This window comes from Phyllobates terribilis, unplaced genomic scaffold (assembly GCF_046119375.1).
Source record: "Phyllobates terribilis strain yellow unplaced genomic scaffold, ASM4611937v1 Scaffold_13__5_contigs__length_258822181, whole genome shotgun sequence".
NCBI lineage: Eukaryota > Metazoa > Chordata > Amphibia > Anura > Dendrobatidae > Phyllobates > Phyllobates terribilis.
In genome coordinates, this window is record NW_027362773.1 from 103,400,785 (window position 1) to 103,417,120 (window position 16,336).

Genomic DNA, 16,336 nt, shown 5'->3' on the forward strand with positions numbered 1-16,336 from the left:
GGAAGAGCCGGGTCTTCTAGCTATATCTTCTCTTAAAACTCTGGAGCGTTTCAGAGAAATAATTTAAACATTTGCAGTAAGACTCTGATTCATGCTGTCCGCAGTTTAGGCGTCATGAATATTGTGACAGGTTCCCTTTAATTCTGCGGGAAACTATAGCGAGCAAGTACTATGATGAGAAAGAAATACGCTGGTTTCAGTACGGGAGTTTCTACCCATCACCATATTTTCTTTGCTCTTGATTAATATTACATAGTATATTTTTATGCTTTTCTAAAATTAATTACTTTTGTTTTGCTTTATCTGATCACAAAGTTACTTTCAGCACTGAGCCCTATTCGAACCGTTTCTAATAACGCTGCGGTCACTTTTGCTACATCAGGGATCTTCTTAATTTAGTCTTTATAGTCATTGCGTTTGTCTTTTTAAAATGTGCAACATAAGAACATTAAAGTAGAGAAAAGCCTTAAGAGAAACAATTTGGGAGCACTTCCCGATGCCTCCACGTCCGCACGCCGTCAGTGCAGAAGTGGCCGCTTTCCTCCAGCAGATGTCTCCAGAGTGCTCATTTTTATACACTTTAACTAAACTACTTTGGAGAATTGAGCTCGAATTTCCAGAGGATGGATGGGGTTTAGCTGCTGGATTACATAAAATATGTGCAAACACGAGATCCCCGGAAATATAATAAAATGTGTGCACAGTGCATAGCAAAAAAAAAGGCAGAATGCTGTGAATAGCAATTGCTGGGTTGGGTTTACCAGATATTAAATCTAATACAAAACTATTAAAGTAGTGAATAATAGGGAATATCATTCATAATGCCCTTTTCTCATTTTATATCACACTCTGGTGTGATAAGCCACAAATTAAGACATACTATTACTGATGTAAAATACAGTAAATACTGTACTATTACTGATGTATTACTGATGTAAAGTACTGACCAAATACTGAATGTGTGAACATGGCCTAACTGAAAAGATATTTTTTGGGTAATATCTGTAAGGGCTCATTCAGACATTAGCTTTTCTCATATGAGTGCCATTTTTGTTTTATCGTGGATAGCGCTTATAGCTATGATAGTCTATGGGGTAGTTCACATGTACGATTTTCTCCTTCGACAAAGTGGTCCGCACAAAAACACGGAGACTTTTCTGATATTGATCCAAGTGCTGGGTCAATCTCAGCATTGCAAATTTATGTGTCCGTGAAAAATAAAATTGGGCAGCACTCGGCTACCATCCATGTGCTGTCCGCTCTTCACCTGCTGTTTGTTTGGAGAAGCTTGAGAAACCTCCTGCAGATTTTTTTTCCATCCCAGGAAAACTTATGAAATTCTGCTCAAACTCCGGTGGTAAAACCTGACACTGACCAAACTCTGACGACTCTGATCAAAAGCACTAAGAGAAAACCACTGATGTGTGAATAAGTCCTTAGACACATATGTAGGAGTATTGTCTGCCGAGGACGTGGATGAGCTTCCTATGTAACTTCCTATATACTTTTCTATCTCTCACTTAAACAATAAAACACTCAGTCTCAGGACATTCACACATGGGGAGGATTTGCTTTGGTTTTTCCATGTGGATTCTACACTGAATAACTACAGCATAATACAAATTCAGGGAAGGTAATTGCTGTGAACTGTATGGATTTGTATGGGTGTAGGATGTACGTGGTGCACGCGAGTCACTGACCCCGTGTGAATGTGACGCATGACCCAGTAAGTAGTTGTATATGCGTCATGAGATCATCATGTGAGTGGTACGTGTTCAGAGTGTGAGCAGCACGTGTGTACCAGGTGTGGAGTAAAACATTTGGAGAACTGGTGCAGATTGTCAGTAGCAGGGGCGGACACATCATTAATGCAACCTGTGCAGGCGCACAGGAGCTTAAGAGGTAAGGAGACCACTATCACCTCCAATGATGAGCCATTGGGCTGCGAAGGACCCATGTACTGTTCTTGTACTTGGGCCCTTTGGTGGTAACTTATCAAAATGGTTCACTAAAATCAGGATTGCTCCAATGATGAGAAAATATATTTCTCTATACAGAGTTTCTGCAGACGGAGACAACATTGACCTATGATGTCTACGGAGATCTTGAAAAATTGTGCTGTGCATGGCCCCACAATTTATATCCATCCATTTCCCCATCCAGCTGAATTTCGCATATAAGGAATCATACAATATATTGCATATATTAACACTGCCCTTTCATGATGCTCATACTTCATGAAGACAATAAAGCCTTGTGAACTGTATGCACGACTAAAGCTTTGCGTGAATGGTATCCAAATGGCAATGTGCTACAGTTACATAAAAAGCTGTGTAATGAATTAATAAACCTTCAAAAAGAATGAACCGGGCCTCTAAATCACGCTGTAATTAAGAAGAGTAATTAACTGTGACAAAGATGTTTGTGTTGTATTGACATTAATAAATGCATATTAATGAATGACCCGTATTAAAGAAATGTACTTCAAACAGCATATCACAGGATTGCAGTGCAGGTCGCCATGGCAACCTTAGAAAAGTAGCGGCAAAAAGGGAAAACCGCGGTAACCTCAACATGAAATCACTTTCTTTTCCCAAATCCTTGCCATATGTCTTATAATTTCACTGAATGTGCAACTTTATCAAAAGAATTTCATACTTAAATCAATGCTTTAGCTTTTACGTTATGGAGATAGATACAAGGGGGTACGGCGGTGTGCACTCCTACACAGTACAGGCAACGTAAACTTCAGTTGTAATTTGGGTACATAGTATATTAATATAACAGGGGCCCAGCATTTATAATGACTGCAATGTAAGTATTGAGTCAAACAAGACATAGACGAAAGGGGGGGGGATGTGTTGAGACAGTTTTGAAAGGTTTTTGTTTTCAAAAAGTGCATATATTGTCACTCTATATTTGCACAAAAACTGTGACTTTTTGCAATTTTACAGTACTCGTGACACTTTTTAAAATAAAAAAATAGTTGGAAAGTAAACATGGTTAGTTATGCAAATAGGGTTCGAGACGATTTATGAATCAGGATTTAAAAAAAAAAAAAATTGCCAAAAAGCCCTGATTATTGCCCCAGTATGGAGCGTGAGAAAAGTGTTATATTTAAAGATACGCCAAATTTCGTGCATCAAACGATACACGTATTCATGTATCAAAGTGTGCCACACTTTGATCAATTTTGGCACGGCAACCATGAACAAAACGGACTATAAAATTGCAGTCAATCTATCCTGCCTCCTTCTTTTGATAGGTTTCTCCCTGTCAGCTCTTACAAGCAGGAGGCATCTCATAGAATACACTGGAGATTCTTTACGCAGTCAGTGTGAGTAATTAGGGAAGTTTTATAAATGCAGCTAATGTTTGCATGCACTCCCCTGCTATATCACTCCTCTTTGATATGAAACAGAATTGATATTTTCAGCTTCATAGGAGGACATGCTGAAGAACTAAGAGGGCAAAGCTGGTAGTAGTGATCTGAGAGCCAAGGAAAGAATGAGTACATCATGCTTTTATATAATGTAGATGCATTTAAGGGGATTTTCACGCAGTGTTTTTCAGAAATGATCATCACAGTCCCCATTGGGGCTCATAATGTAAATGCCCGATCTGTAAGTCTTTGAAGTGTAGGAGGAAAACTGAGTACCAGGAATAAATCCACATAAACACATGGAGAACATATAAGCTCCTTGCAGGTGTTATCTTTGGTGGGATTTGAATCCAGGAGGACCCCAAGACTGCAAGGTACCAGTGCTAATCACTGAGTCACCGTGCTGTTTTTTCTATATACACTGGATAGGGGGATTCCTTATGGATTGTTGAGGGTTTGACCACTGGGACCAACAGCAAACCAGAGAACTAGGCTCTGGAAACAGGGCACAGGGCTCTGCAGAGCAACATCTTGATTGCAGTGGAGATATGAATGCTTTGACCTCATTGTCTAAAGAACTGCAGGAAATAGCTGGGTACAGTGCTCCTTTATCTCCAGCAGTCCAATAAATAACAAATGGAGTGGAGGTGCATGCTCAACTTTGTCTTCATTTAGATAAGGCTATGTAGATCCATTTTCCCAAGTTCCAGATCCCCATTCTTCGGATGGCTGCGGGTCTCATCAGTTGGACCCCCAAAAATCTGTAAGTTACCCCTATCCTAGGGATTGGCAATAAGTTACTACCTGGGGAATCACCCTTTAATATATTTTTATTATTACATTGTTAAAACACTTTTATGGTCACCTCAATGTGACACATTTCTTGAAAAATTGACTGATACATTTTACTTCTCAGATGGGAGCTTTCCTTCTTGAAGGGGATGAATATAAATTGAACAATTTGTTTATGCATAGGTAGACGGATGAATCATTCATTTCCATACAGGTTATTTTAAGTAAAGAGAAAAAAAATAAGTGTATAACCTAGTCAAAGAGATGGAATAGCTGTAGGACTGAGGAAACATGAAATAGATAATAGTCTACAAATGTATGATAAGTGTACCGAAATTAGGACAAGTCAGACTCTTCAATGTACCGCCACTCCAGGACTTCATATCCACATATAAGAAAATCAACTTTAATGTAGCTTAGTCTGAGAACATGAAAGAGAACTGTGATCGTAATAGTTCCCATCCACCAAGGTGCTCCCGACTTTATTACGGTACATGAGAGCAGGGCATGTGAAACATATCCAGAATCTAATATTATACCAGTAAATCAAAGAAAACTCCAGTTTTATTAATAACATTTGCCTATAAAATGGACCTGGGACATAATATGTAATACACTTTAATAAATGGAAGGCAGATATAAAGATGGGGACAGACAAATATAAAGACAGGCATAGGTAATTTAACAAATATGCTAGAATACTAAATTTAACTGGTTAACCTTTAAACAATTTTATAGACCTCAACTTTTTGATACATATTTGATAGGAACTAGGACATTTGGGTTCAACGAATAAAGAACTGAATTATTAAAGTGACTCTCCACCCCCAGACCTGAATTTGACTATACATTTAACATGAATAGTCACTATATTTGGTGGGGTGCCCTTTGGGCCCATTGCGGTGCCCTCTGTTCTGCTACCTACATCTATCAGATTGATGCCCCATTCTTCTCTTCACCAAAATGGCCCCTGCTGAGACACGGGATCAGTGTGAAAAGTCTGAACAACACTTTCCCTTCCCGTTTTCCACAACACAACATCTCCATCATCATCAGCACCAGTCCACCCACACCAATGAGAAATATGAGAGGCATAGTTTAGACTTTCCAGAGTGCTCTAGTAGCCATTTTAGAGATGAGGAAAATGGTCTGTCAATTTGACAGAGGGCAACCGTGCCAGCATATAGGAGGGCACCAGACCTAGCATACTTACTGTTGGATAGAAAAGGGACATTTAAATTCTGCCCCAACTCAGCCCGGGAATGATCCCACCCCTTCTAATAACACCACATGCCAACCCAAGAACACCGCTCCTCTCTCTCTGTCGGGATGTTCCGAATTTGACGAAGTTGTGTCTCAAAATTCAGAACATTCTCAGAAAATGTAGGAAAATTGGCAAAAAATGGCTATAGCGACTATATGTCAGAAATGTGTAGTCACATTTAGTTTTGCAGGTGAACAATCACTAAGTTTTCTCCATGTTAAAATGCATTCACACCTTCGATGGAGGTTTCATTCTAAGCCTTCAGTGCAGATTATGATGACAGATTTCACAGATCTATTTTTTTCCCATTAAAACAATGGATTCACATAGTCCTAGATATAATGGAATCGTCTGCATTGAATTGAAAAATCCCACCCGCCAAAGTTAAAACTTACAGATCTGTGACACGTGAAGACATCCGTACAAAGTTCACAGTGTCGTAATTGCAAAAAGTTGTACTTACCACGTATTAGCCAAGGCTTATACAAATGATCGGCAGAACGTCACAATGAATAATTACAATTCGTTTCGTTAAGAATGGACTATTGCAATGTGACTCTACATAGTTTGTATTTTTAGAAATCTACTAAATAGATTTCATTGGAAAAATTACTAAATATATTTAAATTGTAACTCTGTATCCAATTAGAGGGGTGCATTGAGGGCTAGCATCACACAGTGTTTGGCAAGTGTATTTAGCGTATGTGCTATAAATGTCTCTAATCAAATATTGTTTGGGATCCCTCTAAATGTGTCTTAGCCATTCCATTTAGCACATCTTCACCTCTGTTGCCTGTACTGATAATTATGATTTTCATGCAAAAAATAAATAAATAAATAAATAAATAAAAAAGTATACTGCACAATAATTTGCAATTGAAAAAAATCAGAGACATCTACCTGGACGGACATTCGCATTCATGTAGGGCACATGTTTTAAGAAGGGTTTAAATGGACCCACCAAATGTAAATTCCCATATGCAGCACGAACCTTGTAGTTCTTATTTTTGTCCAGGACCAATTTTTTTTTTTTTTTTTTTACACTATAGTTTTTTTTAGTTTATTTTTTGCTGTTTTCTTCTTATTTTGTTTTTTCTTCTGCTTGTTAACATAGTTGTGATAGACTTTAAAAGAAACTTTGTGAATAGGTAGGGGTACTCATCACGGCAGGTGAACTTCAAGTTTTTTTTCGTAATCACTTTATAACCTATTTTATCTATCATGATGGCAATCTGTCATTAGGTTCATGATGCCCGAACCACTGGCAGCATAAAAAGCACATGCGAGTTACTTGTCAATCAACTGGAATGTGCCAGGGAGAAGCTGGCAGGGGCCTATAGAGAGAGATCTGACTAGTCCGATGCCAACCCAACTTCTCCCTGGGACACTCCACTTGATTGACAGGTATCTCCCATGTGTGTGCATAGGGAGGAATCTGTCAATCAACTGGAACAGGGTGGACAGATGTTAGCCAAGAGCAGCGCCAGACAAGCTGGTCTATTCCTATAGATCAATGCTTTACAAACGATATCTTCTCTGAAATTTCACAGCACTTCAATGCAAACATACCTGGCTTCAATCGTACAGAGAGATTCCGATTCATACAATTCGTGTTTTTTGCAGCATGAATCTAATGACAGGTTCCTATTTATTATACCCTCACAGGTGTGCTGCTGCTGCACGTAACTCTCTGGCCCCGCTTCTGATGACCTGCTAGGTTATGTGTCATACTATACATAATGCATTGAGATGGTCATCATATAATTGGGGGGAATCATATGCATAATGTATGGCTTTGGCATGTCCCTGGAACACTGGACTGAGCATCACAAGACTCTTGTGAGGGTAAGATCAATAATAGAGTAAAGCACAAAGATTTCACTGCCCTGTTCCAGCTTCCATTCCAGTAGACTGCAAAAACTCGGACCAGGACAATACAAACTTCCTAAGCTGCTACCCTAATGCCAGATTCATGGGAGTCTCTTGCAATTTCTATATTTGCAAAAAAATTTCACTCAGACGGATAGAAACTTTTGAAATTTTAATATCAGTCCAAAATAGTACAATAATACTGACGTTTCGGCCTATAAGACCTTCATCAGTGTACTACAAATACAAATAAAAAGGAAACCTAATCAACATACATATCATCATCCAGATAGAAAAAAATTTAACATACATTGACAATTTTCCTCTATCTGGATGATGATATTTATGTTGATAAGGTTTCCTTTTTATTTGTTTTTGTAGTAGACTGATGAAGGTCTTATAGGCCGAAACGTCAGTATTACTGTACTATTTTGGACTGCTACTAAATTTCTAAAGTTTCTATCCGTTTGAGTGACAAGTTTTTGCAAATAACGTTTATGGTTTTTCACCCACCTTTTCCAGCAGTGCCGTGATTTTTCTATTCTTGCAATTTCTAGGCCTCGCGACGTCATGATGCAACACACGCCCTGAAAACACTTGAGGACTCGCAACTGGTTTTCCGCGACTTTTCGATATCGCAGGGGCCTAGTAATCACAAGGGGTGCCCAGGATGCCGGCATTCTAGTGCTGGCCGAGGACTTCAACACATTCCTGGTGTGGCTACCACAGAGTGACAAAGTGGAAGCTGGAACAGGTAGTCGAAATCTATTTGGTCATCTCGAATTAATAAGGCATATAAAAAATAGGTAACACTAGGCTATAAAACTTAGTCTTGCACAACCCCCTTAATGTTTGGGAAGCCAGCAATGGCCAGGTGGCTGTATGGTATATATTTGTGGCTTATACTGAGAAATGGCCACAGTGTGAATGTGCACATGTGTTCTGGCTCATTTCTTTGGTTTTGAGAAATCTTGAAGGCCTGAAGCTCTTGGAGGTTATTTTTTTATACACAGCAATACCCATTGTTTTTATGCACAACTGTCTGATTCATTAAGAAGTTTCTTTTTGGGGATGATCTACCACTATGATAGGTTATTCCCCTGTTACCATGTCCCCACATAATATTTTTGCCCCATTTTGCCTACAGAACCATCATAATGTGTCACCTGGAGTACTGAAGGTTCTGAAGTGTTCATGATGCCTAAGGAATCTTGCATGTAAAATATTCCGTGTTCACTGAGTGTGTACGGAAATAATCTATCTTCTGTACATTTCACAGGGGATTTTTCTAGGTTGTATCTTGCAAATATTTTCCTTGCTAATATATCTTTACAGTTTTTGTTAGTTTAAAGGGGTTTTCCAGCCTGTACTAATTTTTGTCAAGCACTGTAGCTAGCCGAATCCTAATGGTGTGTAGTGTACACTCACCAATATGTTTCAGTTCTCTTTGCCATTTCAAGCAGTCAACATATAACCTCAACTGTGCAATTTGTATAATTGCGATCATGCGCCAATTAGCTTCTCATCCTGCCTTTCTCAATGAACCAGCAAGTAGAGCTGAATCCTAAGGGTGTGTGTGTTACACACTGTTAGGATTTGACATAAAACAGTGCTTGCCGAAAATTAGCCCAAGTCTGGAGAACCCTTTTAGCTCAGAATTACATTAATGGTTGTCTATGAACTTAAGCGTGTTTAACATGCACTTAGGCAGATGTAACTAGTGATGAACCAATGGTTCACAAACTGCTTGATAGTGTATATGTCATTTTATTAGTTGAAAATGGAACTTATGAAATATTCCGATACTAATGTGAGGTTTTATTTGAAATTTACATTTTTATACAAGATCTTGGTAGACTTACGATCATTGCAGACGGGTCCTCCATAGGAGGTCATAGTGCAGTCACATATGAAGCCATCCCACTGTTGTAGACATACACCTAGATTACCACAAGACTCTTCTGAGCATGTGGTGCTGGGACCTACAAGAAAAGTAGACAGTGGTCATTTCTTGGAAATATCATCCCCATGCTCTTTCCAGCGCTATTTATTACATGCAAAATTTTATTGTATTTTTATTCCTTTCATGACAATACTGTCCACACTGTTAACATACTTAACAACATTAGTGTTGGGGGAAAAACTTGACCCACCGTGAATGCCAATTTTGAGTTTAGCTTACAGAAAACCTGCCACTTTATGACCAGAATACTCCAAAATCGTATCTGAAAAGTCAAAATCGGTCACAGAAGAGGTTGGCCAGAAACGTCAGAAGACTTGGCTGGTCAAACAGCATGGCTTCTCTCTGGTTGTTGGCCATAAATCCTGCCACTTTTTGACCAGAATACTCCAAAATCATATCTGAAAAGTCAAGATCAGTCACAGAATAGGTTGGCCAGAAACGTCAGAAGACTTGGCTGGTCAAATAGCATGGCTTCTCTCTGGTTGTGGGCCAGCTGGATCTTCTGATGTTTCAAACGAAATGGGATGACGGGGCCTGGAATTCGGGACCAGGCTTAGAGAAGTAAGAAGATGCCGGGCAGGACCATTCAGGTCTTCCCAACTCACATAAAAGTCAGATGGTCTTGCCTTGCCGGTCGTGTGCACGTGCACCGCTTATGTTTTTGTTTTTTTACTGATGTACACTGTAGCTTGAGAGACCCATTTTAGGAACTCCAACTTTCAACACTTCACTTATTTTTTGCATACATACAATAAGCTGTGATGTTTCCGTTTCTGTATTCTGGCATGTTCTGCATGGTATTAAACAAGTGCATGAGACAGTCCGGGGAATCTCCGACAGGTCCCTGTCTGTCTCAATGGTGATGCCAGGTCAACTTGTTCACTGCATTGACAAGCACCATCCTGGCAGATGTACGACACAATTACATGTTTGGTTTGGCCATGCATGTATTGAGCATGGTAAGATGGGAATTAGCCACTGCCAGACACCTTTACCAAAGCTAATAACCCCTGAGAACATAAGAATCAGGCATGGTAGTCCACATGGCGCATGCACCGGCCTGAGCTCTTGAGTCCTGATCCCAATAGAGGGTCTTGGAGTGGGTGCTGCATGCCTTCACTACCCCCAGACCATGGCACTTGTTGCAGAGGCCAAAGGCATTCTTGGTTGCAGAGGGAGAGCAGCAATGTCATTCCGGGCCTCCACATTTCCCTATCCCAGTGCAGTGCCATACGATGGGAGGGCAGGCTAGTAGCTCCTCTTTAGTGAAGGAGACTGTAGCTCTCGGTAGCAATGCAGTGCAGATACAGCCTGCTACAGAGTCCCAAGTTGCAGACACTATAGTTCTCCACCTTCCTCCACCATAAGGTATGATGGTTGGTACTGCGGATCCCTTAGCCCCCAAGCTTCTACCGAGGCCGTTACAGTCCTCAATTTATTAATGGTAATGACCATCGTCGTGATCCCGCTTCTGATGGAGCGCAGGTACCCCACGATCTATTCATCTTCTTCGTCAGCGTCGGAGACCAGACCGACAGTCCAGTAGGGGCCACATGAGGCACTCAGAGTCCAGTGTAGATGTACATGGGTACCAGGGTTCAGTGTTGGACTGGGGTGCCAAGGACCCACTAGAACCAACTCCAGGGCCCCACTTTTCAGCTACATGGAAATGTGATGTTATCCTCAATCACAATTTTATATATCAATGAACTGGGTGGATTGAGAAATGAATAAGATGCTGCCTTTGTCTGTACATAGTGATTCAATTATATTGTGTCAAGTACTGCTCATATAAGAGGGTGGTGGCTCACCGGGGATTCTCCTGTTCTCCTATGGGCCAGTCCAAGCCTGGTGGAGGCCCACTCCTGCACAGAGGCCCACCGGAGGATTCTCCTGTTCCCTTATGGGCCCAGTCCAAGCCTGTCTGGGCTCCTCCGTGGCAGTCAGTGAAGAGTTTTATTTGATTTATGGCAACGAAGGCTGACTTGCCCACTGTGAGTCTGGCGGTTGGCATAATGCTCCATGCCATGTGGTTTTGTTGCACTGGTCAATATTGCCTTAATACTTACATCTTCTAAAGTTTATAAAACCATTACCGACCCCCGATCCGTTAAAATAAATCCTGATGTGTTGTGTCTTTTGTTCATCGCATGGGGAATAATGTTGTGCCTTATCTTGGCGCAGAGGGGTCTCAGCAGTCTACCAATCTGACTCTTACTCATATTAGCTAGTTACAATGATTTATGTTCAAAGCAAAAGCCCCGAAACCAAGGAATATTACATCAATTTTTAATTCTAGATTTTCACAGGAATGCGGTATTTAATTAATACTAAATTTAGCATTATTAAGTTTAACAGAAACACAGTAATATTTAATTATATGTATATTTCCACTCCGATTTGCTTCCATTTTAAGTACCGGTAATTTTTTTACGACTATTAATGCATATTCTATATATCAACTGTATACCACGTGTGCAACAATATATACAGTCATGGTATACATCTTCAAGATATACCAGAAATTTACAGTCGGTGAGGGGCTCAGAGGTGGCATATGCCATATATGTACCGTACAGTCATTTTTAATTAACCCCTTAAACCCCATATATTGTTTTTACAAGAGTTGTTAGAGAAACTGTATGAGACAATACAGGAAAAAGAGGAGGTGAGCTGCGATATCATATATTGTGAATGATGGATCCTCTGTTATCTACTGTATATAGAGGTGTTATCAGTCAGTGTACAGGAGGAGGAGGAGGTGAGCTGTGACATCTCCTATTGTGAATGGTGGATCCTGTGTTATCTACTGTATATAGAGGTGTTATCAGTCATTGTTCAGGAAAAAGAGGAGGTGAGCTGTGACATAACCTATTGTGAATGGTGGACACTGTGTTATATACTGTATATAGAGGTGTTTTCAGTCATTGTTCAGGAAGAGGAGGAGGAGGTGAGCTGTGACATCACCTATTGTGAATGGTGGACCCTGTGTTATCTACTCTATATAGAGGTGTTATCAGTCATTGTACAGGAGGGGGAGGAGGTGAGCTGTGATATTACATATTGTGAATGGTGCATCCTGTGTTATCTACTGTATATAGAGGTGTTATCAGTTATTGTACAGGAAGAGGAGGTGAGCTGTGACATCGCCTATTTTGAATGGTGGACCCTATGTTATCAGCTGTAGATAGAGGTGTTATCAGTCATTGTACAAGAGGAGGAGGAGGTGAGCTGTGACATCACCTATTGTGAATGGTGGATCATGTGTTATCAGCTGTATATAGACGTGTTATCAGTCATTGTACAGGAGGCAGAGGAGGTGAGCTGTGACATCACCTATTGTGAATGGTGGCTCCTCTGTTGTCTGCTGTATATAGAAGTGTGATCAGTCATTGCAGAGGGGGAGGAGGCGAGCTGTGACGTCACCTATTGTGAATGGTGGATCCTGTGTTATATACTGTATTTAGAGGTGTTATCAGTCACTGTACAGGAGGAGGAGGAGGTGAGCTTTGATTACCTATTGTGAATTGTGAATCCTGTGTTATATACTGTATATAGAGGTGTTTCCTCACTGTAATCCTGTCTGTGATGATAATGAGACAGCTGAAATCGAATCTGTACAGAAAATAAATGATTATTCTAGCATTAGGCCTAGAGGCCAGGGTGAAAATTGCAAGATTTCTGAATTGTCTATGATTTTATGTGATCTGGAAAATAGAGAATTAAAAAAAAAATGTTTTGACAATTGTTCAACTATTTCATACGCTGGAGCCAATAATGTCTCTAGCAGCGTATTGATATTCTAAATTACATTGATGCTGATGCCTTATCTGTACGTTCAGTTGTCTGGAAAAACACTGCGCTTGTCTATTACACACTATCCGCTGCTGCAAAGTTTTATCTGCACTAGTCCCCTGTTGAGATCAATCTCATTTTGTATATGTAATCTGATCCTTTCTTCGCTAAAACTGTCTGCAGTGTTTGCAGAAATAACCGAGGACTATATTTTCCCTCAGTTCTTTCATGTGTTGCCTCATTAGAAATCAGTAAGGGTATTCCTCCAAGTTCTGTACAAGGCCGGGATTACACAAAGCAATAGAAGGCTCCAATCAACCCAATAGCTGGACAATTAATGTGATGCGGGATGCGTTATCGCTGGGAATAAATTGAAAGGGAAAAATTTACACATTTTTTGCTGCAAAATCAGCATCAGATACTGTCACGGGTGTGTCAAGTGTGACAGACAGTTGCTCTGGATCCGGCTGTAGAAGGTCACTGCGCTTGGCATTGCAGATGCCTTCTTGATCCTCAACTCTGTAGTGTAGTGATATCCTTCTCCCTTTAGGACAAGAGCAGCGACCTCCACCTTCTGCTGCTAATTCACACACCCTTGATTGGTAGTTTAAAACTCTCAGTGTCTCCAGAGAGTCGCTGGGGATATTTCTATGTTCCTCTGTCCATGCCTGGAGTGCTAGTAGTCGGCTAGTTTCTTCTTGGACTTCCCTTGGAGGATAGTTGGCATTTCTCCTCTGGTGTCTTCTCAAGCTAAGTGTATCCCCTTTGTTTGGTTTCCTTGTTGTCTTTAGTTACAGTGGGGCCTGACTATTGTTCACCCCGTCCTCTCCCTACCTAGGGCCTAGCTCTAGGGACATTCAGGGATTAGGTTCTGCACCTATCGCCGAGCAGGAAACCTATTTAGGGACGATAGGGTAGTCAGGGTGAAATTAGATCTGCCTAGCGGTCTCCACTTCCCCTTTCCCTAGTTGTTGGACTCCCTTCCCCCTCTTCCCGTCATTGTACACTTATTCCTTCCCTCAACTTGCGTGACAGATACCTGAAGATTTGTCACTGATTTTGCTGAGGATTGGTAGGAGATTTCAGTCTACACATTACAAAAGGTGAGATCTACAACAAACTGACATTTGCACCCGTAGGTCACTTTTCACTCTATTTTTTTATGAATGTAGTTGTGATTTGATCAAATTTGGAAATTCGATTTCCAATCGGAAAAGTCTACAAGTGGTTTGTGGAGTTTTTTTTCTCTGGGAAAATTTAGGCTATTCTGAGATCACAAGAAGATAATTTTTAAATGCATTTACCCTTTAATTCAACAATAAATATAGTGCTTGCCCAATGTTTTAGGACATACATCTCAAACTCTGGCCCGTGGGCCCAATCTGGCCGGCAGCGTGGTTTTGTTTGGCCACGAAACCACAACAGGATCCCCTATGTGGGGCCATTATACGGTATGGAGCACTATGTGGGACCCATTATACTGTACGAAAGACTTTGTGGGGCCCATTACTATGTATGGAGGACTATGTGGGTCCATTATTCTGTATGGAGGACTATGTGAGGCCCATTACTCTGTATGGAGGACTATGTGGGTCCATTATTCTGTATAGAGGACTATGTGGGGCCCATTATTCTGTATGGAAGACTATGTGGGGCCATTATACTGTATGGAGGAATATGTGGGAACATTATACTGTATGGAGGACTATGTTAGGCCCATTATTCTGTATGGAGGACTATGTGGGGCCCCTTATTCTGTATAGAGGACTATGTGGGGCCCATTACTCTGTATAGAGGACTATGTGGGGCCAATATACTGTATGGAGGAATATGTGAAGCCATTCTACTGTATGGAAGACTATGTGGGGCCCATTATTCGGTATGGAGAACTATGTGGGGCCCATTATTCTGTATGGAGGACTATGTGGGGCCCATTATTCTGTATCGAGGACTATGTGGGGCCCATTATTCTGTATGTAGGACTATATGGGGCCCATTATACTGTATGGAGGGCTATGTGGGGCCGATTATACTGTATGGAGGGCTATGTGAGGCCATTATACTATATAGAGGACTATGTGGGGCCATTATTCTGTATGAAGGACTATGCGGGGTAATTAAACTGTATGGAGGACTATGTGGGGCTCATTATTCTGTATGGAGAAATATGTGGAGCCATTATACTGTATGGAGGACTATGTGGGGCCCATTATACTGTATGGAGGACTATGTGGGGCCATTATACTGTATGGAGCACTATGTGGGGCCCATTATACTGTATGGAGGACTATGTGGAGCCATTATACTGTATGGAGGACTATGTGGGGCCCATTATACTGTATGGAGGACTATGTTGGGCCATTATACTGTATGGAGGACTATGTGGGGCCCATTATACTGTATGGAGGACTATGTGGGTCCATTATTCTGTATGGCGGACTATGTGGGGCCATTATTCTGTATGGAAGACTATGTGGGGCCATTATACTGTATGGAGGACTATGTGGGGCCCATTATACTGTATGGAGGACTATGTGGGTCCATTATTCTGTATGGAGGACTATGTGAGGCCCATTACTCTGTATGGAGGACTATGTGGGTCCATTATTCTGTATAGAGGACTATCTGGGGCCATTATTCTGTATGGAAGACTATGTGGGGCCATTATACTGTATGGAGGAATATGTGGGCCCATTATACTGCAAGGAGAACTAGGTGGGGCCCATTATAGTGTCTGGAGGACTATGTGGGGCCCATTATTCTGTATGGAAGACTATGTGGGGCCATTATACTGTATGGAGGAATATGTGGGAACATTATACTGTATGGAGGACTATGTTAGGCCCATTATTCTGTATGGAGGACTATGTGGGGCCCCTTATTCTGTATAGAGGACTATGTGGGGCCCATTACTCTGTATAGAGGACTATGTGGGGCCAATATACTGTATGGAGGAATATGTGAAGCCATTCTACTGTATGGAAGACTATGTGGGGCCCATTATTCGGTATGGAGAACTATGTGGGGCCCATTATTCTGTATGGAGGACTATGTGGGGCCCATTATTCTGTATCGAGGACTATGTGGGGCCCATTATTCTGTATGGAGTACTATGTGGGGCCCATTATTTTGTATGGAGGACTATGTGGGGCCCATTATTCTGTATGGAGGACTATGTGGGGCCCATTATACTGTATGGAGGACTATGTGGGGCCATTATACTGTATGGAGGGCTATGTCGGGCCATTATTCTGTATGGAAGACTATGTGG

The 16,336-nt window shown here is 41.1% G+C and overlaps 1 protein-coding gene across 18 annotated transcripts in view; it reads right to left on the minus strand.

Annotated features, from left to right (window-relative positions):
- The window catches only part of NRXN2 (neurexin 2), a 961,844-nt gene that overhangs the window by 397,625 nt on the left and 547,883 nt on the right, over positions 1–16,336 (minus strand). For all 18 annotated transcript variants that reach the window (XM_073658329.1, XM_073658327.1, XM_073658343.1 and 15 more), the window contains one exon: positions 9,170–9,289. In XM_073658329.1, coding sequence (XP_073514430.1) covers positions 9,170–9,289 — 120 coding nt within the window. The remainder of the gene's footprint in view (positions 1–9,169; positions 9,290–16,336) is intronic.